The 23570-nt window shown below is 39.5% G+C and overlaps 1 protein-coding gene across 5 annotated transcripts in view; it reads left to right on the forward strand.

Annotated features, from left to right (window-relative positions):
• Positions 1–23570, forward strand: part of LOC124613896 (inositol polyphosphate-4-phosphatase type I A) — a 261219-nt gene that overhangs the window by 125872 nt on the left and 111777 nt on the right. For all 5 annotated transcript variants that reach the window (XM_047142639.1, XM_047142641.1, XM_047142642.1 and 2 more), the window contains one exon: positions 1351–1820. In XM_047142639.1, the coding sequence (XP_046998595.1) occupies positions 1351–1820 (470 nt within the window). The remainder of the gene's footprint in view (positions 1–1350; positions 1821–23570) is intronic.

Genomic DNA, 23570 nt, shown 5'->3' on the forward strand with positions numbered 1-23570 from the left:
TTATATTCACACACGCATTTTACCCGTCGCAGTAAGTCAAAGGCTCAGAGGTTCATCCACATCGCTGTGATGTTATTATTGTGAATATCAATACTATGGAACACTTTCCAAAAAGAAATTTATCTGCATCGCCTCGCACATGAGAATAAGCTACAGAGATGTGAAACACCTGCAAATACTGTTGAATATTCATGAACAAAGCAAAATTACAAAGATTCGTGAAAGTTAAAAGAAGACAAACATACACATCATAGACATAAATAGCAATAAAGTATCATATGCCATTAAGAATAAAACGTATCCAAGTTTCAGTAATTAAAACAGTAATTAATACTTCTCCCTGACGTTTCGTTGCCAGCTGCGGGCAACGAAACGTCAGGGAGAAGTATTTCTACTATTGGACCACGGCCTCTTAGCCCGGAAGTTTTAATTACTGAAGACGCCGGCCATGAAAGCCTACACGGTATGAATATCCAAGTTTGTCCTGAATTAACACATGGTGAAATTACTACCACATTGCTTGAACAAAGCTACATAATCATAAAACTGAAACGAAATGAAAGGTGGAAGAAATGAAACACATACATACGAGGAAAGTTCACACATACATTCCAATTAAAAATCAGACAACTGAATTTTAAATCTGTGCTGGAGTAATGAACTACCTACATTGTGTATCTGGTTACATGAAACAAGGATCAGAAAAACTTACTAAATACAGAAAATATACTCGTGATTTCACTCTGAGAAATATGAGAGTTTGATTACCAAAATTTAGTAATGTCCTCAAATGCGTAAGCAAGCATGTTCTCTGCCAAAATTGAGACTAATTTAGACAAATGTGTAATGGAATTTCGGAAGTCAGTGTTGGCCACTAATCAGAACATGGGGATAAAAAACACTAAAAAGAAACCTTAAATTGGAAGGAGCAGAGGTAACAACTTGCTATGTGGTTGAGGAATTGAGTGGGCAACAGGCACCTAAATCTGACTGACAGTGTCAGTATGGTTTATGTGCCTGACCATTACTCATTTCCTCAACTGTACGTTTATCTTTGCTCCTTCCATTTGGAGTGAGTGAGTGAGTTGCTTGCCGGTTAATTATATCTGCAGAGCAACATTGCTCTGCATTCTCACACAATTGAGACTCATGTAAGAAAATTACAGCTTAGTAGAATAATTATTGGTCTGATATTTTGTCGAGAAATGTCGCTGCCATAAATCTAGGTGCTGGTGTAGAGCTTTTTCTGTTGTATAAGTACTTTGATCTTATAAATGTGCCTGTACATTTGTACCATTTTACTTGACATGCAGACTTATCCTGCTAACATTTGTTTTCTTTTGTTTGCAGATCCTTCCGAATTGCCACTTTGCGAGATATCATTGGCCTGTGATAATTTGCTTTGTGATGGTCATGGGCGCTCACCTAACCCTGTGCTTGCTGTGCATGTTTTCATACCATCAGAAAGAGTCTGGATGAAATATGGGAAAACAGAAGTGGTTGAGAGGAGCAGTAATCCATGCTTCCTTAACACCATCAGCTTCCGTGCTAGTGACGGCTTGGGTACAGACACGAGAGTCCGTTTGACTGCTTTTGATGTTCGTGAACATGTGTCTCAAACAGCAATTCCCATTGGTTCAGCAATCGTCACTCTAGGGAAAATACAAGAAGCAGATCGTCTACGTATACCCCTACAATCAGCATCTGGTACTACTGTCGGTTTCCTGTCAATCAGTGTGTGGAACCTCGAACCTGAAGATAAGGGTGGGAGCACGGAGTCTACACCATGCCGTAGTGTGCCAGAGCATGAGGTTTCTGCGGTAAAGCATCTCATATTGCTTTATTTAATTAAAAAGTTGCAAGTGAAATGCAAGTTGAAATTAATGTTTACAGAAATAGCATGTAGCAGAAATCTAAGAAAAATTTTTCAGACTCACTACTTTTTACAACTAGAGTATCCAAAGAGAGAATTTCTAAAGCTCCCAAAAAAGAAAAGGGATTCTTGAGAACCAATAATGATTTATGACTGTTTGTCTGCTGTGTGATTTCTCTTCTTTTGTACTGTCATTTGTTTATACTGCCCTTCCACTTTCAAGTTCTCTCTCTCTCTCTCTCTCTCTCTCTCTATCTCTCTCTCTCCCTCCCCCCTCCCTCCCTCTCGCCACTCCCTCCCTCTCCCCCCTCTCGCTCATCCCTCCCTCTCCCCCCTCCCTCCCTCTCCCCCCTCCCGCCCCTCCCTCCCTCTCCCCCCTCCCTCCCTCTCCCCCCTCCCGCCCCTCCCTCCCTCTCCCCCCTCCCTCCCTCTCCCCCCTCCCTCCCTCCCTCTCCCCATCCCCCTCCCTTCCCTACTACTACCTCTCTCCCTTCCTCCTCCTCCTCCTCCTCCTCCTCCTCCTCCTCCTCTCCTCCTGCCCCCTCCAAACATGACAACACTGTCTCCTAGATAAGTAATCTAAAATGTTCAGGATGCCTACTTCATTTTACAGAGGCAGCAAAATTTAATGTACTTCTGCTCCTCACTGGAGCAGGAATTTGGAAGGATTGATTAGGAGATGCTACATCCAAGGAGTAATATACGTTATATCATTTTATAACATGCTCGACACCAAAATCTTCTTGCATCTGCAGGAGTTACATGGTGGATGAAGAGCTGTAGTGCATAGCATTACTCAGTGAGCCATGTTGTTCCTTTCCGTATCAGTCACTATTGTGTTGGATTTAACTATCTTCTTCAACATGAGATCATACTAGTGTGCAACACCGGTTTATTAAAAGTGATTGAAATTCTTTTGCTGATGTACAGCTGTATTTTTTGACATACTGTTGTTAAGCTTTTCATACATATATAAAAGTCTTTGTTGTTTCGCAGTACTATGTTTAAGAATTTATTAACGTCAAGTTCGAAGCCAGATTGAACACCATTTTGTTGGTAAGTGAAGCCCATCCTGTCTGTCTCTGACAGCAACACGATCCAATTTTTCTGCATGTCTAGATAAATGTGCCCCTTAATAGTCAGTTCGATTAAGCAAAAGTGGCCATAAATTGTAAGATGTCACAGAACATATTCACTTTCGTCAAGTCCAGAAGATACTGCATGATAGTGCACGTTTTCTTCATGCCAGTTTCTCACATAGAGACCATTCAGAAAAAGAGCTGTATCTTTCCCACTACACACAAGGTCCTTATGGTTATTGTATTCTTATGTATAATGTTGGATACAAACTCAAGGCAATTTATTTTTTTTTCTTAGGCATCAAAACTTGTAGCAGTATTTAATTGAGAGTGCCAAGGTCCTCCAAATGGATTGATAGTGAGATATTCAGCTCTCTGCTTTCTCTGTTCACTAATTTGTATGAGATTCAAGTACGTTCTAGATGATCTGTTGATTCACCTTACAGAGACACTGTGAACTGGGCATAATGACTGAAGCTGCACTCAGGGCATTTAAAACTTTGTTATGATGTGTTGTTACAATATTTGTTTATTTGCTACATTGTTGCCAGTTTCCTGCAATTTAAACGCAGTTTGTGTTCATTCTCACTCAAATTATACTATCAACAGTTAATATTGTTTCCTATACATTGGCAGCTAATGGAAGTGCTTTTACTCCTACAATTAACATAACTTGGTTTACCATCACCATAAATATTTCTACAATCAATTAAGACCATCTACCTACCATACCTGACTATATCTACCACTCATATATTGCACTACAAACATTTTTCCTTTCTCTATCACATCTATTCACTATATCTATTTGAACTACTTTATGAATGGTAATATTGTAGTAGGATTTTTAACATACAATGTGTCCAAGCGTTATGAATCACCTCGAGGGAAATGATCTCTTGACACACAGTCAGCATGTACTCAAAAAACGTTGTTCCTGTGAAACACAACTTGCTCTTTATTATCGCAATGTAATGAGTGCTATCGACAGGGGATCTTAAATTGATTCCGTATTTGTAGATGTCCAGAAGGCTTTTAACACAGTTCCTCACAAGTGACTTCTAATCAAATTGTGTGTCCATGGAGTATCTTCTCAGTTATACTACTGGATTTGTGATTTCCTGTCAGGAAGATCACAGTTTGTAGTAATTGATGGAAAGTCATCAAGTAAAATGGAAGTGAGATCTGGCGTTCCACAAGGAAGTGTTATCGGCACTCTGCTGTCCCTAATCTATGTGTAGCGTTTAGGAGACAATCTGAGCAGCCACCCTGGATTACTTGCAGACGAAGCTGTCGTTTATCAACTAGTAAAATCACAAAAAGATCAAAATCAATTGCAAAATGATTTAGACAAGGTATCTGTATGGTGTAAAAAGTGGTAATTGGTCCTAAATAATGAAAAGTGTGAGATCATCCACGTGGGTTCTAAAAGGAATCTATTAAACTTTGGTTACATGATAAATCACACAATTCTACAGGCTGTCAATTTGACTAACCACATAGGAATTACAATTACAAACAATTTAAATTGGAACAAACACATCAGTAATGTTGTGGGAAAGGCAAAACAAAGACTGTGTTTTATTCGCAATACACTTCAGAGATGCAACTGGTCTACTAAAGAGACTACCTACACTATGCTTGTCCATCCTCCGCCAGAGTACTGCTGTGCAGTATTGGATCATTACCAAATAGAATTGATGGAGGTCATTGAAAAAGCTCAAAAATAGACAGCTCATCATTAAGCATGAGAGAGTGTCACTTGATGTGATACGCTAGCAGGAGTGACAGTAATTAAAACAAAGGTGTATTTTGTTGTGGCAAGATTTTTTGCAAAATTTCAATCTCCATTGTTCTCCTCTGAACATGAAAATATTTACATGACTGCTCTGCAGTTCACACTTAACATGCCTGGCAGAGGATTCACTGAACCACTTTTACATTATTTCTCTATCGTTCCACTTTCTAGCAGTGCACGGAAAAATGAACTCTTCAAACCTTCCATGGAAGCTCTGACTTCTCTAATTTTATTACAATGATCACTTTTCCCTATGGTGGTACACTATCACTTTTCCCTGTGTAGGTGGTACACCTACATAGGACGAAGTGATCATTGTAACAAAATTAGAGAAATCAGAGCTTGCATGGAAGGATTTAAGTGTTCATTTTTCCTGTGCACTGCTAGAAAGTGGAACGACAGAGAAATAATGTAAAAGTGGTTCAGTGAACCCTCTGCCAGGCACATTAAGTGTGAACTGCAGAGTAGTCATGTAAATGTAGATGTAGATCACCAGTTTTTGCCTGTAAGGCATTCAGTCGCTTCCCTGTCAGTAAGGCAACACTGCTGGTTCATTGGGCACTTATTGGCTTTTGTGATGGACTCTGCCTCTGTTTTTGTCTCTTGGCTCAATTGTTGTAGCAGTCTACTTCCATGATCAGAGGGGGGCATTGTTGTTAGCAGTAGTGAGTAATGTTGCACATCCCAACCCACATCTCTTTGGTCCCAGTTCCTTGAATGATGAAAGCTGGGCCCATGATTGCACTACTGCTCTGATTTTGCAGCTATGTTAATTGTGTGTGTGCTGTTGCTTGTCTGTTTGCTGCAGCTGTTGACTTTTCTGTCTTTGAGGGAGTGCCTTCTGTGACAACCGTCCTTAGTGCAGCAGATGCAGTTGATAGTTGAGGTGTCATTCTACTAAAGCCTTTCATGAGATGGCAGTGGGAGAGTTGTTCATGATCTGCAATGTACATAGGTACCTCATCTCATTCCCAGGATCTCTTTTATGTTTGGAGGGAAACCATAGGTGCATCACACTGTGTGGGCATTGTCCCATAATTTCTGCAACAGGATGAGAGTCTCATTATGAACTTACTCTTTTTTCTTGTGATTTAATGCACATATCCCAAGTATTACCTACAATGTCTCAACTTAGCACCAAGTGCTCTTGTCAACTGAAAAAAGTGTTCTGCATTGCACCTGGTTAACTGTGGGCAGAAGTCTGTGTGACCAAGTACCTTCACAGTATACCATGATCACAGTTAGGGTTGGGTTATGATATACATTGTTTTTTTGCAATGGCAGTTTATAATCATAACTTGCAAGGGTACCTTTGTTGGTCTTTTCTTCTATACAAGCTTTAAAACTTTTTTCACTGATCTGAAAAGATGCCTACGTTTTTGGTTCTGAACTTTCTCTTTATGGACCTGTTGCTCAGTTTCATGATCAAGTCTCTTAAAACATTTTCTTTTAATAACTTATATGTTCTTCTTTCAGGCACAACAAACCACTTATGTATGGTAATTATTGAGCAACTGTGTTACATCCTTTATCCAAGTAACTTGTCAGAGTTTCTTTTCATAAGAATCATCATGTCATTGACTATGAAAGTTTTGTTGTCTTGAAGCTTTTCTAATATCAGATACCAAGAGACAGGGCCACTTATGAATCCCTGTGAGCAGTTTTCTGAATTTTTTATAATGTCTCTAGACATCAAAGCATCGCTTCTATTTTTGGCAAAAGCTCCTAAAGGATTGTATAATACTTGTAGGCAGTCGAAGTCACCTCAGAATGGCATAAATTGATGGCCACCATAGATTACTGAATGCCTGGTGATCACGGCAGCAATATAGTTATAAGTAGCAATTTTCTCTGGTTTTATTGCGTAATTTAAGGTGTGTTCCATTGACTTCCCACTAATGAGCTCATAGTGTAGGAAATTTACTATGAAGAAGTTGTTCCTTCTATTGTCTGTTACATAGCAGCTACTCTAGCTGTTTCCCCTAAGGTATCGAGAAGGAAAATTTGCCCATACAACTTTGGTTGCAAGGATTTCCGCTTCTGTTTGGTGCCTCTCTGTTTAATTCCATGATTGTGTCGTATAGTACTGTGCCTCTTCCATGCTGCACTGAACTAAACTGTAATACAGTAGTAACATGACATTTGCACCCATGGTGGTAGAATAATGGCTCTCTTTGACTAAGATAACTTACATCTTTAAATTACTCTGCATAGCAGTCTATAGCATTATCTACGATATTGTGAGTTAGGATGATTTTGTTGAATACTGCAAACTGCCCCAGCTTCACATGGGTAGTACTAAGTATATACGATTGGACAACTAGGCTGCCATACCAGTAAATTTGTTTATAAGCCACTGCTCAGAGTTATCTATAAAGTGCTGAGAACAACGAGTCCGGCCTCAGTGGCCGTGTGTGTGTGTGTGTGTGTGTGTGTGTGTGTGTGTGTGTGTGTGTGAATGGATATGTCTTTGAATTTGTAGCATAATGTAGTGGAGTCTGGATGAGTGGATCTTGTCCAAAGGCCACAAATAAAATAAAATGAAACAGAAAGAAACATGCCTGATCTAGATGTTTTGTCCATGACAAACCTTTGTACACAGTGATTCATTACTGAGATCCATTGCCGCAGTTCTTTGTGGCAGACGTATTTACCCTACCATGTAAAGAACCATGTCTGCGTCTAGGTTTGATTCAAGGGAAGCAGAATGCCAAATGCTGGGTCATCTTCACTCTTGATAAAACTTTCTTTATGTAAACAAATCAGAGGTGCAGCCCTTGCTGATGTAGTTCTTCAGAAAGTGTTTTACTTTTTGCAATAAAATTAAAAGTCAATGATTTTTTATTCACATGTGTTTTTGTTGGGCAGTTTTTCTCAAATGGTAGTTTATGATACTTCAAAGTTGAGTAACTGCTGCCCGTCGTTTGAGGAATTTACAATGAATTGGGCGAATTGCAATTGAAAATGTGAGGTAAGCAGAAATTGACAGACTGAAATTGTCATCTTTTTTCAAAATGCGTCATCTAAACATCTGTAGAAATGCTTCAAAATTTTGTACAGTCATCCACTGGGAGTTTCTGAATGCCATTCAATCATCTGTCTTTAAGGTGACAAGAAGATTATATCCATGTCTATTTCTTTCTTTAAGAAGCTCAAAAACTGGTTGGTACACTGTAGGTTATAGGTTGGTACACTTTAGGTTATAAAGTGATGCACGTGAAATATATTTTGATTTCAAAGTGTCCAAACAAGTAATAACTGAATATGTTAAGTCGCAGCCACATTTACTGTGCCGTGCTTAACACGTTATGTCTATTGTTGGTACATCAAATGAAGCAGATCATTTTCACACACTCAGTTTGACCATATCTGCAGTGTGCTGCACAGAGCTGTCAATTGAAGTAGTTCTGCCATTGATCACAAGGAAACAGTAGCATTGTTTTCACACTGGCAGTTGATAAATTCATCATAGTTCAGCCAATTAACTTGAAACGCATTGCCGTAAAAGAAAATGATCAGTACACTTGGAAAGATGGTATTGATTTTGATTCAGTGATGGGTTATGCCGTCTGGAGGATAGTAGATGTACTGATGATGGTTTCAACATAGTCTGCCAATAGATAACATAGTGGCATAGCTACCAAGCACCATCTGTATCTACCCTTTAATGTTCAGAGCCAGAAGGTGTAGTATGGTCCCAACATGTGAAGCGAGCAGGCAACCATGCCGTGGAGATGCACTCATGTGTCCTGCAACCAACTGAGTGAGTTTGAAAAGGGTCAAATTGTGGCCTTCCGAGTGGCAGGATGGTCCCCTTGGAGAACTGCTACACAAGTTAGATGTTCTACGTAAATTGTGCAGTGGTGCTGTTATCGGTTACCACATAATATTATCAGACTCGTAGGTGAGGCTCTGGATGTCCACCCACACAGGTGGCTGCCAGACCATCATATTTTAAGAGCAGCAGTGGTAGATCGTACAGCTACCGCAACATATATAAGAGGGCTTGTGAGCCCAAACGCGTCAACACAAACTGTTACAAGAGGGTTATTAGCAGTGGACTATGGGTATGCATAGCTCTAGCCCATCTTCCAGTCACACCACAGCATCAACGTGCACAGCTAGACTGGTCCCATCAGAGGATCACTTGGAAGATGGAACGGTGCACCACAGACTTCAGTAATGGAAGCAGATTTTGCCTGCACATAAGTGATGGTTGTTTGCGTGTACGACGTAGATCTGGTGAGTGCTGTCTTGTAGACTGCATTTGTCCAAGACAAGCTGGCCCTACCCTAGGCCTTATGGCCAGGGGTGCAATAAGCTGCAGGTCATGTACACTTGCGGTGTTTATGGAGGGGATGCTAACCAGTGCCCCAGTATCTGCAGAATGTTGTTAGAACCATTTTCTCGTTCTTGCAACAGGAAGGTGATGGTTTGTTCCAACACAATAATGCTCGCCCACACACTGTCAGTGAAACTCAACATGCTCTGCAAGATGTGCAGCAACTTCCTTGGCTAGCATGATCTATGGATTTGTCTCGAATCTTGCATGTTCGGGATATGATGAGACAAGAAGTGGCCCGTGCAACTCGTCGAGCAATAACTCTTACAAAACTATGTGAACAGGTTGAGCAGACGTGGCACAATGTATCTCAGGACAGAATTTGCCACTAATATAATTGACTGGAATCCAGAGTTAGTGCCAGCATTGTCAGCCATAGAGGCCACACCACATACTAATATTGGTATTGCAGCACTGGTTGATACCGCTTGTACTATTGATCTGTAAATGTAATCATTTCACGTGCTCCATATACACTGTGGCAACAATAAAACTTGAGTAAATTGGAAACTTCTAAAAAGGTCTTGTATTTTTTTCCAGCAGTGTATTTATAACCTACATACAAAAACCTTTCTCCTAAATTGGCCGGCATATTAGTAAAAACCATATCAAAATCCCTATGATAGTTCCTGAAAATAGCCGGGATATACAGAAAGAGGTGAGTAGGGAATTTAAATTTATGTGTGTAGAGATGACTATCACTGTCATTGGTTTTCAAACCTGTGTGATAACTTGCAGTGTGACAGCATTCCATGGATTTTCATGGGCTGAGGCAGGAGTCTCCAAAATGCAGCCTGTGGGCTGCACCTGTCTTGCGAAGGCATTTAATCCAGCTCACACTTGAGTGAAAGTTTTTTAAAGTAACACCTGATTCTTCCCACTTTTTTAAACTCTAATAGAGACCTCTAGGAGCCTTCCAGCTCTCAAAGCATGTCAAAATCAACCTCAGGAGTGCTCTGCCTGCAGGTGACTGTGACTTCTTGTTCCTGGCTGTGATTTGCTCAGATCACTGTTTTTTTTTTCCCACGCTGTTTTATGTGTTAGTAGTCTGTTATTTCAAGTTTTTATTTGGAATCATGAGCGGTATGTCCATTGAAGCTAAAAAGAGAAAAATGGAAGCTAAAAAGAGAAAAATGGATAGTGAGTGTTGTATCTTCAATGAAATATGGACTGGGAAATTGCCACTAAAAAGGAAAGAGAGAGAGAGGGAGAGAGAGAGAGAGAAAAAATCATGGACAAGGTACGTGAAAGTGAATTGAAAATGAATTCGAAACATTGAAACGTAGACTTTGTTGTCAACAGAACATTTTTAGTAAGTATTTTCAGGAAAGTGAAGCCGTTATGAAAGTAAGTGTATAAATAGCACAAGAAATCACCAAACACGTGAGGATGTTTGTTGACGGTGCTTGCCTGAAGAACTGTTTTGTGACAAAACCAAACAATGTAAAGTGGTTCCTCTTTTAGCAAACACAGTGGTGCATCGAGTTGAAGATGAAGATTCTAATTTATCAAATCAATTGCAAGAAAAGGCATCAAAGTTTGCTTGGTACTTAATATCCCTGGACTAATCTACAGACATCTTTGATGCTTTTAATGTCTTACTATTTTTTTTTTTATATATATGTTAACACTAACAAACATTTAACTCACTGGAGAACTTGCATGATGGTAACAGCAGGTGAGGATACCTTTCAAGGGGTACAGTTAACTTTAGCAGAGTAGTACAACCGTCCTCTTTTTCATCAGCTGAAATGTATTACAACAGAACTTGTGAAAATACACTGCATTCTTCATCAGGAAACGTTTGTGCAAAGTCAGTTGATATGTCTTGTATGATGGAACTTGTAATTTCCATTGTCAATTTTATTTGAAGTCATAGGTCCAAATATCACCAACCCAAGTCTTGCCTAGAAGACATGGAAATGTTAAGTTACCTCCCATCCCACATAGCAGTAAGATGGTTAACCTGTGGCAGAATTTTGTCAAGCTTATTTTCTTTTCGCTCAGAGAAAAGAAAAACAATCCTTTGGAAATGATTCACACAAAGAATGGCTATGGAAACTAGCTTGCATAACTTACATATATATTGCACTCCATTTGAATGAAAAACTTCAAGAGGAGGACAATATTATCTGTGACTTTTACACACACGTTAAAGCTTTCGGACAGAAACCGATACTCTCTGAACAAAATGTCAGACAGGAAATTTTCTCACGCTTTGCCAATTGCCAGTCATTGAAGGGTGAATACGGTTCAGGTTTTCCACTGTCTTTTGCCATGGGATTACGTGGTGATGCAAAGAAAGAGTTCTCTTCCAAATTCTCAGATTGAGATGCTCATTCTGAGGAAATCTAGATTTACCAGAATTCGTTTTCATGTGAAATGGAAGATGTTCAGGCAACACTGCAAATGGAAAACATTGATCTACAAGCTTACAGCACCATAAAGGACTAATTTAATGTGAGGTTCTGATCAAGACCAATGAGAAAATGGATTTTTTGTTTCACATAATTCATATTCATGAAGCATATAGATTATGCTTGCAAAAGAATTTTATGATTTTGAAAGTATTTTAGAATTTATAGCATGTTGAATGGAACTTTGCACCAGCCGAAATATAGGTGGTGGTGGTAGTAGGCACTCGATGAGTTAGTCCAAGAAAAGATTCAACCGGTATATGAATTCCTGTACGATGAAGATTTGTTTTGGAAATGCACTGTTGCCATTGCACGGAATGATAATGAGAACTTCAATGTGTGTGTTGGGTAACTGGTACCAAAACATCTTCATTGTGGGGCAAAAACTGCTGAAATAATGATATATTCAGTGAAGGTTATTCATCTATTCTGAAGACTGTAAATGTGTTAGAGATTGTCATGGAAATGCACAGATAAAATTTTGCAGAGTTGTCTGACAGGAAACGCATGTTTGCCGCATGTCAAGGAATCTCTCAGATTGTTAACTGAACCCAGGAATACAGCACCAAATTCAGAAGCAGGTCACGCCGGATGGTGCATACTTTGGGAAAGAGCCGCAACTGCTGTTTTTAATTTGTTATGGGTGTTTCCTTTTTCCTTCATACATGAAATATATGAGACGACAAAAGTCATGGAATAGTGGTATGTACATATACAGATGGCAGTAGTATTGCGCACACAAAGTATAAAAGGGCAATGCATTGGCAGAGCTGTAATTTGTATTCAGATGATTCATATGACAAGGTGTCCAATGGAATTATGGCCATGCAGTGGAAATTAACAGACTTTGAACCCAGAATTGTAGTTGGCGCTAGACACATGGGACATTCCATTTTGGAAATCGTTAGGTAAGTCATTACTCTAAGATCCACTGTGTGGAGGGTGACCGAGAATTCCAAATTTCAGGCATTAGCGCTCACCACTGATACTGCTGTAGCCAACAGCCTTCAGTTAATAACTGAGAACAGGGGTGTTTGCATAAAGTTGTCAGTGCTAACAAACAACACTGTGTGAAATAACAACCACAGAAATCGATGTGGGACGTATGACAAATGTATCCGTTTGGGACGTATGACAAATGTATCCGTTTGGGACGTATGACAAATGTATCTGTTAGGACTGGGTGGCAAAATTTGGTATTAATGGCTATGGCAGCAGACAACTGACATGAGTGCCTTTGCTAACAGCATGACATCTCCTGCAGCACGTGTCCTCAACTGATGACCACATCTGAGGCCTTGTAAGATGAGTCATGATTTCAGTTGGTAAGAGGTGAAAGTAGGGTTCGTAGGTGGTGCAGACTTCATGAAACCATGGACCCAAGTTGTCAACAGGGCACTGTGCAAACTGGTGGCGGCTCCATAATGGTGTGGGCTGTGTTGACACAGAATGGACTGGTTCTTCTGGTCTAAATGAACAGCTCATTAATTGGAGATGGTTATGTTCAATTTCTTGAAGACTGTTTGCGGCCATTCAAGGACCTCATGTTCCTAAACAACAATAAAATTTTTATGGATGACAGAGCACCATGTCACTGGCCCACAGCTGTTTGCACTTGCTTTGAAGGACATTCTGGACAGTTCAAATGATTAGTTTGGCCACCCTGATCATCCGACACGAATCCCATTGAACATTTATGGGATATAATCGTGAGATTGGTTCTTGCACAAAATCCTGCAGTGGCAACACTTTCACAATTATGGATGGTTATATTGGCAGCATGGCTCAGTATTTATGGAGGGGACTTCTAATGACTTACCAAGTCCATACCACATCGAGTTGCTGCAAAAGGAGGTCCAGCATGATATGAGGAGCTACCCCAAGACTTTCGTTGCCTCAGTGTAAAGTAGTAAATTGCCCATTTAATAAAAGCAATGCCTGTATGAAAAAAAGTTCTAAACTTCACTTATTTTTTGAGTCTCTCAACCAGAACCTCCCTATAAGGAAGAAAGCCTTGTTCTGTTTTACAGGTTTCTTCCAGAAGAAAGCTGCTCCAAGATGAAAGACTTGGCATGAATTTTGTTGTCTTTATTTGGCACTACCCGTAGGTAGTTTACAAGATATTTGACTTACACAACAGACGAAGTTGGAGCCACAATTTGAGCAAATTTTGAATTCGAAATACAAATTTCATATCTCTCCCTAAGTTTACTAAAAAGTAGTTCCTGTGTTTGGTTAAACAACAATAATTTTTGTTACAGTTTCCTTCTTTGTGATTCCACCCATCTGTTTTGACTCCATAGATTTAACTGTGTTGTATGATACCATGGTGGTGTGATGTTTTTGAGTTATTTTATGTTTGTTGATGGTGTGTTGTAGTATTTGTTGGAGTTAAACATTTCAGATGTTATTTATGGTTTTTCCTTGAATGTAAATAGGGGTATCATGGTCACCATATTGTGTACGTTTGATATAGGTGTGTCTGCCATCTTGATGATGTCGCAAGTTGAAATAGATTGTTGGAATCACAACTTCGGTAATCCTGGTCATCGGTTGTTTCTACGATCACGTTCTTTCAGTATCTGGAGGGACTGTGGAGTATATTGTGTGTGGATATGTATGTGTTTATGTGTGTGGCTTGCGAACCTAGATTTATGTGACGTTCGCTTTGGTTGGTAATTTTTTTGGTGGTTTTATTTATTTATAATTGTGTATGTATGGTATGCATGTTTATGTTTATTTGTTGATCTGTAGCAAAATTGGCAACGATGCAAGTTTTCATGAATCTTGGTTTTTTTCTCTTGTTGGTGTTTGGTAACTGTGTTGGATTGTGGTTATTGGCTATCATGGATGTTGGTTTACGGTTGTTAGTTAGGTTACTTTTTCAGTATTAGTTAGGTGATGAGCTTTGGGTCGTACTGTGGACTTTTTTTGATAGAGAGGGTAAGTGAAGATTTGGATTATGGATTTGATGACTTGAGTATGTTGGCTTTTTGTACTGTTGGCTTCATTTTAGCTACCGTATAGGACAAGTAAAATATATGATGTAGGGTTTTCAAGTTGGTTACGGTTTCATGGCATCGAAGGCTCATTTGACCTGTGTGGGTCAATGGAGATTCGTGATACCAAGTTTTTCAGTCATGTGAGGATTCCTTGTTTTGAGGGCTTTTTTTGAACTATATTGGTCAGTCAAAATATGCAATACCACAACTTTTCATTTTTTCATTTTCTGGTTATGTTGAACGAGAAGAATTTAATGTGCTTGATTTTTTTTTAAGCTTAATATTTTGTTTTCTAATGGTGTCGTTATTCTTATTGTTGTATATTTAATTTTTGTTTTGTTTTGTTTTGTTTTTGTTTTGAGGGCTTTTTTTGAACTATATTGGTCAGTCAAAATATGCAATACCACAACTTTTCATTTTTTCATTTTCTGGTTATGTTGAACGAGAAGAATTTAATGTGCTTGATTTTTTTTTAAGCTTAATATTTTGTTTTCTAATGGTGTCGTTATTCTTATTGTTGTATATTTAATTTTACCCATCCAAAATCCCCTACTTCTTGTGGATACCCCATTAGTTTTATTCTGTTGCTGGAGTTAAATAATGTAGATCGTTATTTATGTTTGTTCATTGGTGTAATGAGTGACATCATGCTCACCATTTTGTATACGATTGAAATACGCATATGAAGATAGTAACTGTTCTCGAAAGAACAGACACCATTGATGACCGTGCAGCTTCTCTAGAATAAATGATAATTAATTGAAATCCTCACCTGCTGACAGGTGTTGTTGACATACCTTGATGGGGACAGCTGAAAATGTGTGCCCCGGCTGGGACTCGAGTCCGGAGGTCCCGGGTTCGAGTCCCGGTCGGGGCACACGTTTTCAGCTGCCCCCTTCAAGGTATGTCAACAACACCTGTCAGCAGCTGACGGTTTCAATTAATTATCATTTAAAATATGGGTATCCACCATCTTGATAATGTCATGGGTCAAAGCAGATGGGTGGAATCACAACTTTTGGCAAGCCCAAAATGTATTACTGGCCTCCCACTGAGATTCGAAACTTGACATGTGACCCTCATGGTTTAGTAATTTGGAGTTCCTTGTCCGAGGGCATCTTCACACCATTTATAGAGTTACTGCAAGTTTTTGCTGCATTGTAGGTAAGTTTCTCAGCTGTTTCCAGAATGAGATTTTCACTCTGCAGCGGAGTGTGCGCTGATATGAAACTTCCTGGCAGATTAAAACTGTGTGCCCGACCGAGACTCGAACTCGGGACCTTTGCCTTTCGCGGGCAAGTGCTCTACCAACTGAGCTACCGAAGCACGACTCACGCCCGGTACCCACAGCTTTACTTCTGGCAGTATCTCGTCTCCTACCTTCCAAACTTTACAGAAGCTCTCCTGCGAACCTTGCAGAACTAGCACTCCTGAAAGAAAGGATATAGCGGAGACATGGCTTAGCCACAGCCTGGGGGATGTTTCCAGAATGAGATTTTCACTCTGCAGCGGAGTGTGCGCTGATATGAAACTTCCTGGCAGATTAAAACTGTGTGCCCGACCGAGACTCGAACTCGGGACCTTTGCCTTTCGCGGGCAAGTGCTCTACCAACTGAGCTACCGAAGCACGACTCACGCCCGGTACCCACAGCTTTACTTCTGGCAGTATCTCGTCTCCTACCTTCTCAGCTGTTACTTAATAGTTTTGCATCTGTCCCTTCACTGTCCATTTCACTCTCTGTTAAAGTTGTGCAGTGCTGTTTGTCCTGTCTGTAAGCTTATATACAAAGTCTTAACTGTACTGACTTGTATTTCAGTTTGTGGGTGACTCCTTTCCTTTTCCAGTATACGGCTACATTGGGATTGTGCTGTGTGATGTTCTCCACCTTCACTCGTTCTCCATGACTCATTACCAAATGTCGATACCTAATTTGGCTCAATGTTATTGTTTCTCATTATAAGGTGCAATGCACGCGTCAGGATTAGGTAGAAGTTATACAGACTTCAGTCCTGTTTATGGTTCAGTTGTTACTGACTCTCCTTCATTTGATACCCATTTTTCAGCAACAAATGACATACCTCATCCACGCTTCAGTTTCTCCACAGTGAAGCTTTATGCTGGCTACACATTCAGTAAGTTGCTTCTACCCCTGTGCTTTGTCATCAAGTATTATCAGCCTTTTACCCTAAATGATGTATTGGATTAGTCTGTCCAGAAGTATCTGATGTGTTAATCAGTCATTTCAATTTGCATTACATGACTATCCTCTTGAGGTAAGAAGGAAATGACAAGTATTTTGGACAGGTCAGGAAAACTGCTGGTGAATCCTGTTGATGCCGTGGGCAAATGGAGGGAATATTTTGAAGAGTTGCTCAATGTAGGTGAAAATACAATCAGTAATGTTTCAGATTTCGATGTACAATGGGATAGGAATGATGATGGAGTTAGGATCACATTTGAGGAAGTGGAGAAAATGGTCAATAGATTTCAGTGCAATAAAACGGCTGGGGTGGATGAAATTAAGTCGGAACTCATCAAATAGAGTGGAATGTCAGGTCTTAAATGGCTACACAGGATAATTGAAATGGCGTGGGAGTCGGGACAGGTTCCATCAGACTGGACGAAAGCAGTAATCACACCAATCTTCAAACATGGAAACAGAAAAGATTGTAACAACTACAGGGGTATCTCTTTAATCAGCGTTGTGGGTTAAATCTTCTCAGGTATTGTTGAAAGGAAAGTGCGAGTAATAGTTGAGGACAAATTGGATGAATATCAGTGTGGGTTTAGGCCTCTTAGAGGTTGTCGGGACCAAATCTTTAGCTTACAGCAAATAATGAAATGTTACGAGTGGAACAGGGAATTGTATCTATGCTTTATAGATCTAGAAAAGGCATATGACCGGGTTCCTAGGAGGAAGTTATTGTCTGTTCTATGGGATTATGGAATAGGAGGCAAACTTTTGCAAGCAATTAAAGGTCTTTACATAGATAGTCGGGCAGCAGTTAGAGTTGACAGTAAATTGAGTTCATGGTTCAGAGTAGTTTCAGGGGTAAGACAAGGCTGCAACCTGTCTCCACTGTTGTTCATATTATTTACGGATCATATGTTGAAAACAATAGACTGGCTGGGTGACATTAAGATATGTGAACACAAAATAAGCAGTCTCGCATATGCGGATGACTTAGTTGTGATGGCAGATTCGATTGAAAGTTTGCAAAGTAATATTTCAGAGCTAGATCAGAAATGTAAGGACTATGGTTTGAAGATTAGCATCTCCAAAATGAAAGTAACGTCAGTGGGAAAGAGATATAAACAGATTGAGTGCCAAATAGGAGGAACAAAGTTAGAATAGGTGGACGGTTTCAAGTACTTAGGATGCATATTCTCACAGGATGGCAACATAGTGAAAGAACTGGAAGCAAGGTGTAGCAAAGCTAATGCAGTGAGCACTCAGCTACGATCTACTCTCTTCTGCAAGAAGGAAGTCAGTACCAAGACTAAGTTATCTGTGCACTGTTCAATCTTTCGACCAACTTTGTTGTATGGGAGCGAAATTTGGGTGGATTCAGGTTACCTTATCAATAAGGTTGAGGTTACGGATATGAAAGTAGCTAGGATGATTGCAGGTACTAGTAGGTGGGAACAGTGGCAGGAGGGTGTCCACAATGAGGAAATCTAAGAAAAACTGGCAATGAACTCTATAGATGTAGCAGTCAGGGTGAACAGGCTTAGATGGTGGGGTCATGTTACACACATGGGAGAAGCAAGGTTACCCAAGAGATTCATGGGTTCAGCAGTAGAGGGTAGGAGTTGGGGTAGACCAAGGAGAAGGTACCTGGATTCGCTTAAGAATGATTTTGAAGTAATAGGCTTAACATCAGAAGAGGCACCAATGTTAGCACTGAATAGGGGATCGTAGAGGAATTTTATAACGGGGACTATGCTCCAGACTGAACGCTGAAAGGCATAATCAGTCTTAAATGATGATGATGATGATGATGATGACGACTTTCCTCTTCTTGAACATGGTACACACATTAATCTCGTTTTCCTCTGTCCACAATCTGTCTTTTTATGCCAACTTTGTTGTAGCATGCAAAAGTAATTTTGACTTTGATTTTTTGCCACACTGCCATAATCCTGACATTTATGGTCACAGGTTCCTACATGGTAAACCTTCATTACTATAGCTTTGAAGCCAATGAAATGATTGAGAAGCTTTTCCTCATGGCATGTCCTTCTGTCACAATATGATTAACTGTTTTTCTTTCTTTCAGTTGAGTGTTAAACTGCAGAATAATCTCTTAAGTCAGAATGTTCCTTTTCATTTTCCGCTTTATCTTCCTCAAACAAAATCTCATTGAAATTATGTACCATCATGTCAGATGTGACCTTGTACATTATGAGCTGTTTCCACTTTCACATTAGTTTGTAAGGGAAGTTCTGCTTCAGGTTAGTATTATTCATTAATTTTGCAGTGTCAAAGTTTTGCTGCAGATTGGTATTATTCATTAATTTTGCAGTGTCATCTTCTGAAGCTGTTTCCACAATAACTGTGTTTTTCATTTTACACATGTGCCTTGTGCAGATTTTCTCATTTATAGTACTGACAGTAACAGTTAATATCTATTGAATTACTTCTGCATTCCTAATTTGTATGAGACCATGTAAAAATAATTTCACTTTGTTTTTCAATTGCTGTATTAATTGTTTTGGCTACATTTGTTCATTTCCCCAATGAATTAATATGACTAGCCATTACACTTACTCAAGGAAGTGTCCTCATGTTTCTTTGTTTCCCTTTCAGGCTCTTATCTTCCCTTTCAAGTTGTTTCATTCTCCTTATTATCACAGTTTCTTGAATTGTCCAGTGCAACTTATTCCTCATTTGTGCTGCCTCGGCTGTCTTCTTAGGTCCAGAAAATTCCGTACCAACAAAGTTAGTTATTTTCTAAATTTTTTCTACTACACTTGGTATGTTAACTCTGTCTTACTCTTCTACCATGTTTCCAGATAGAAATCTCAGAATAGTGACTTTGCAGATTCGTCGGAAACAGTACAAAGCAAGTCGCAGGTCACATCAGCAGGGTCAAGCACTAGAGGCCTGAAGCAGAACGAGTTCGAGTATGATGTTCAGGTTGCATACTTCACAAATCGAAGTGCCTCTGTTACATCAGTGCTAACAGGCTTCCTTCATTCCCACTGTAGTTCCACGAGTATGATGAGTCTGAGATCTTTGGTGCTGAGGGCACTTCATACTCGTCAACTCATTCTCTCTTATGAAGTGTGCAGGAGTGTAAGGCTAGTCTTGACTTACTGTTCGTATGGAAGAGAGTACATGATCTTGCTGCTGTAAAGCAGCACTGACAAGGCAAAATGGATGATTGTTGAGATCAGATGGCCTTTAACGAAGCTGTTTTCTGTGAGCTTATGTAAGGTGTTAGATGAAAATTAATTAATACAAAGTATGTAACTGGAATTGTGTTCCAATAGAGGAGGAGTGATATGTAGAGTAAGTTTCACTCTACAGCCCACACTTCAGATAAGAAACATACAAATTTTGTCCAGTGCAACCACAGTGGTTGTATCCTTGTTAATTATACCTCCATTTTAAGAAAATGTATGTACCATGTCAAATGTAAACTGAGGATAGATCAATGTCACTGTTATACTTCTATGATGAAAAAGTTTGCTGTTTCGATATTCATTCAGTTATGGAAATTTTCTTTTATGGGTTGTTATTGAGTTGCGAAGCTAATCATTCATTTCTGTAATTTATTTTAATAATTAGTCACAGTTTAGAGATTGCACTCCAACCTCATGTCGTGTTTTCCATTACCATCATTACAGAAATGGTAAGATCTTGAAATTGTGTGAATACATCAACATAATTGTTAAACAATGGAAAACCCAGGATGGAATGTAACTGTACTATGAAAAGGAAAGTTGCTACTCACCATATAGCGGAGATGCTGAGTCGCAGATAGGCACAACAAAAAGACTGTCACAAAATAATGCTTTTGGCCATTAAGGCCTTCATCAACAATATACCTAGACACACACACACACACACACACACACACACACACACACACCTTCATCAACAATAGACCTAGACACACACACACACACACACACACACACACACACACACACACACACACACACACACAAAACTGCAGTCTCGGGCAACTGAAACCACACTCAGTTATTTTGTTGTGCCTATCTGCGGCTAAGCATCTCCACTATATGGTGAGTAGCAACTTACCTTTTCGTAATACTGCAACATAATTGTTAGACATTCTCTGAATAGATATTAAATATTAAAATAATTTTACAACAGTATTCGAAAAGATTTTGTTTATATAAATGCGTGTATAAACAGAACAATATTCACTGCTATTATACTGGTATATAACTTGCTTCTGTCCTTTAGGCAGGTCAGACATTTTGAGACGTTTCAACTTGCACTCGAGAATGGCTATAAAGCTGAAATCATGATTCTGTGAAATAAATGAATAGTAGTGTAGTTTATGGTTTAATGGCATAAATTTCTTTCAGAATAATTCCTTATGTAGCAGGAATGCCGGGACTCCATGGTTATGGTTGCGAACTCAGGTGTTCACTCTCCTTTCTGAGAGAGCAGAATGCACTTGTACCCAACAACAGACTCAGTGACCAGTGGGCTGTGACTGAGGCTCATGAGTGGAGTCCATGGGCACATGAAGAGGCATGTTCAGAGATGATGTCACAGGACTTGCTGGCGGATTTAAAGCGAGTATATGGAGCTCATTTCCGGTCTCTGCCAGGCACTGCCAGTGGCCAGGATGCTGCAGTCCAAACCAATGAAACAACTGGTGCTGTTGGCAAATGGAGACCATTTAGCTGTTGCTGATGCTGGACTCTGCTCCACAGTATTCTTAGCTTCAGGCACAGGTGCTTCCACAGCCACCAGTCATTTCTTAGAAGGTGCTATTACTTTAATTTTCATCTTCACTCTATTGTCTGTGTGTCACCAATCATAATTCAGTGGCTCCATAGCACTGATTCACTCTTAGCACTGAAAATATATTATAACATTACTCTCAATCACCAATGTCAGAACTGATGTTACAGTGCGGCCGACCTAGCCGCCTTATTATATGTAGGTAGAATGCTGAGAATCATTGCGGCTGATCTGGCAGCCTTCAGTGTGACCACGTGCCTTCAGGCAAAAGGCCACACTGCAACTGACGCCCAATGAGGATAAGCCTACAGTGATAACCTTCATACCTTCATCCCATATGCCTGCAGGGGCAGTAGCAAGGAGAGGGGGGGGGGGCTAAGGGGGCTATAGCTCCCCACCCCTCCCAATGGAGTATTATATTACACTAGATAGAATGACTTCATAAATCAGCGAATATATTACTCCGACAGATTCAATCATTTTTTTTATAATCATGTAGCAGTATAGGCTGCAATGTATTTCGAACACATTTTAACAAAAGAATAAGAGCAGCAAATAGCTTACTATCTAAACAAATAAATATCATTTAACTTAAAATGGGCGCCTTATTATTTATTAATGTACATTTTTTACCCTGAACTCCAGAACAGTTACCAAAAACTACTTTAAGCTAAACCAAATTTTACCAATTCATCAGTGGAGGACCCCAACACTCCCTTTGTTAAGCAATATTCCGTTCCTCCAAACCCATCCCCATTAGCCCCTGCCCTGCCTTGACAGACTTCTAGAATCGCACCTGTATGAAAGCAAGATGTCAGGAAAAATTGGCAGGATTGTACTCTGATACAGTAACAGATGCATGTACAGTCTGCTGGCCAAGGTGTAATCCCTTCTTGGGTTGGTAAAAATGAGCTGGGTTCAAAATGACTCTGAGCACTATGGGACTTAACATCTGAGGTCATCAGTCCCCTAGAACTTAGAACTACTTAAACCTAACTAACCTAAGGACATCACACACATCCATGCGCAAGGCAGGATTCGAACCTGCGACCGTAGCGGTCTTGCGGTTCCAGACTGAAGCGCCTAGAACGGCTCGGCCACTCCAGCCGGCGAAAATGAGCTAGGACTTAGAAATCTGGTACATACAACATACCATGCAAATGTTAAAAGTATTTGTTGGGTAAACCATTCACCAAGTTCCATGGCTCAAAATCACAATAAACCTTATGATGTAGAAGATGTTAGCAGAACAAACATAAGAAGCTTATACACACAACTTATGGCTTTAAAAAAGGAAAATAATTATAATAATATGTCTACATGCTGGTCATTTACAGGTTTTATTTTTAATGTCTAATTACCTTTATTCATGAGTTGCTCTGCATTGTAGAAGGAATTGTGATGAAGAAACATGTTTAATTTATATTTAAAACTGCCATCTGTCTGACATTTTATTTCTGTGTGTATATTTCAAAGAGTTTTGTAGCTGCGTGTTTCATCCCTTTCTGTGCCAAAGTGAAGATTCATCAGTGGTTAATGCAGATCATTTTTCCTTTTGGTGTTGTACTTGTGAATATCTCTGTTGCTCACAAACTTAGTTGGATTGCTAAGGTCTGTGAGGTTGTCGTTAATATTTCCAGAAGCTTAATAAGATACTTGCAAGATGTACATGTGTGAACTCCCCTCGTTAACTTATTATTCCAGTTACTTTCTTCTGTAGTACGAATACTGTGCTTTTTGGCCAAGCAAGGAGTTACCCAAGAATATTATCCCATAGGACATCAGTGAATGAGAATATGCAAAATACGGAAACTTATTGACTTCTATACCCGTAAAGTTGACAATTATCCTTATGCTGGAAGTAGCTGAATTTAAACAGTGTAGTAGTTCTACTATATGTTTTTTCCAGTTTGTTTTCATCAATGTGCACTCATAAGAACTTACAATTTTCTACCTTGTTTATTATTTGTTGTTGGTATACTCGGTTAATTTGAGGTGGTATATTTTTGAAAGCACAAAACTGGATGAACTGCACTTTTTCAAAGTTTAAAGTTAGTCAGTTTGTGCAAAACTCTTCAGTAACTTTGGTAAAAACATCATTTATTGTTT

The sequence above is a fragment of the Schistocerca americana genome, chromosome 4 (genome assembly GCF_021461395.2).
Source record: "Schistocerca americana isolate TAMUIC-IGC-003095 chromosome 4, iqSchAmer2.1, whole genome shotgun sequence".
Lineage (NCBI taxonomy): Eukaryota > Metazoa > Arthropoda > Insecta > Orthoptera > Acrididae > Schistocerca > Schistocerca americana.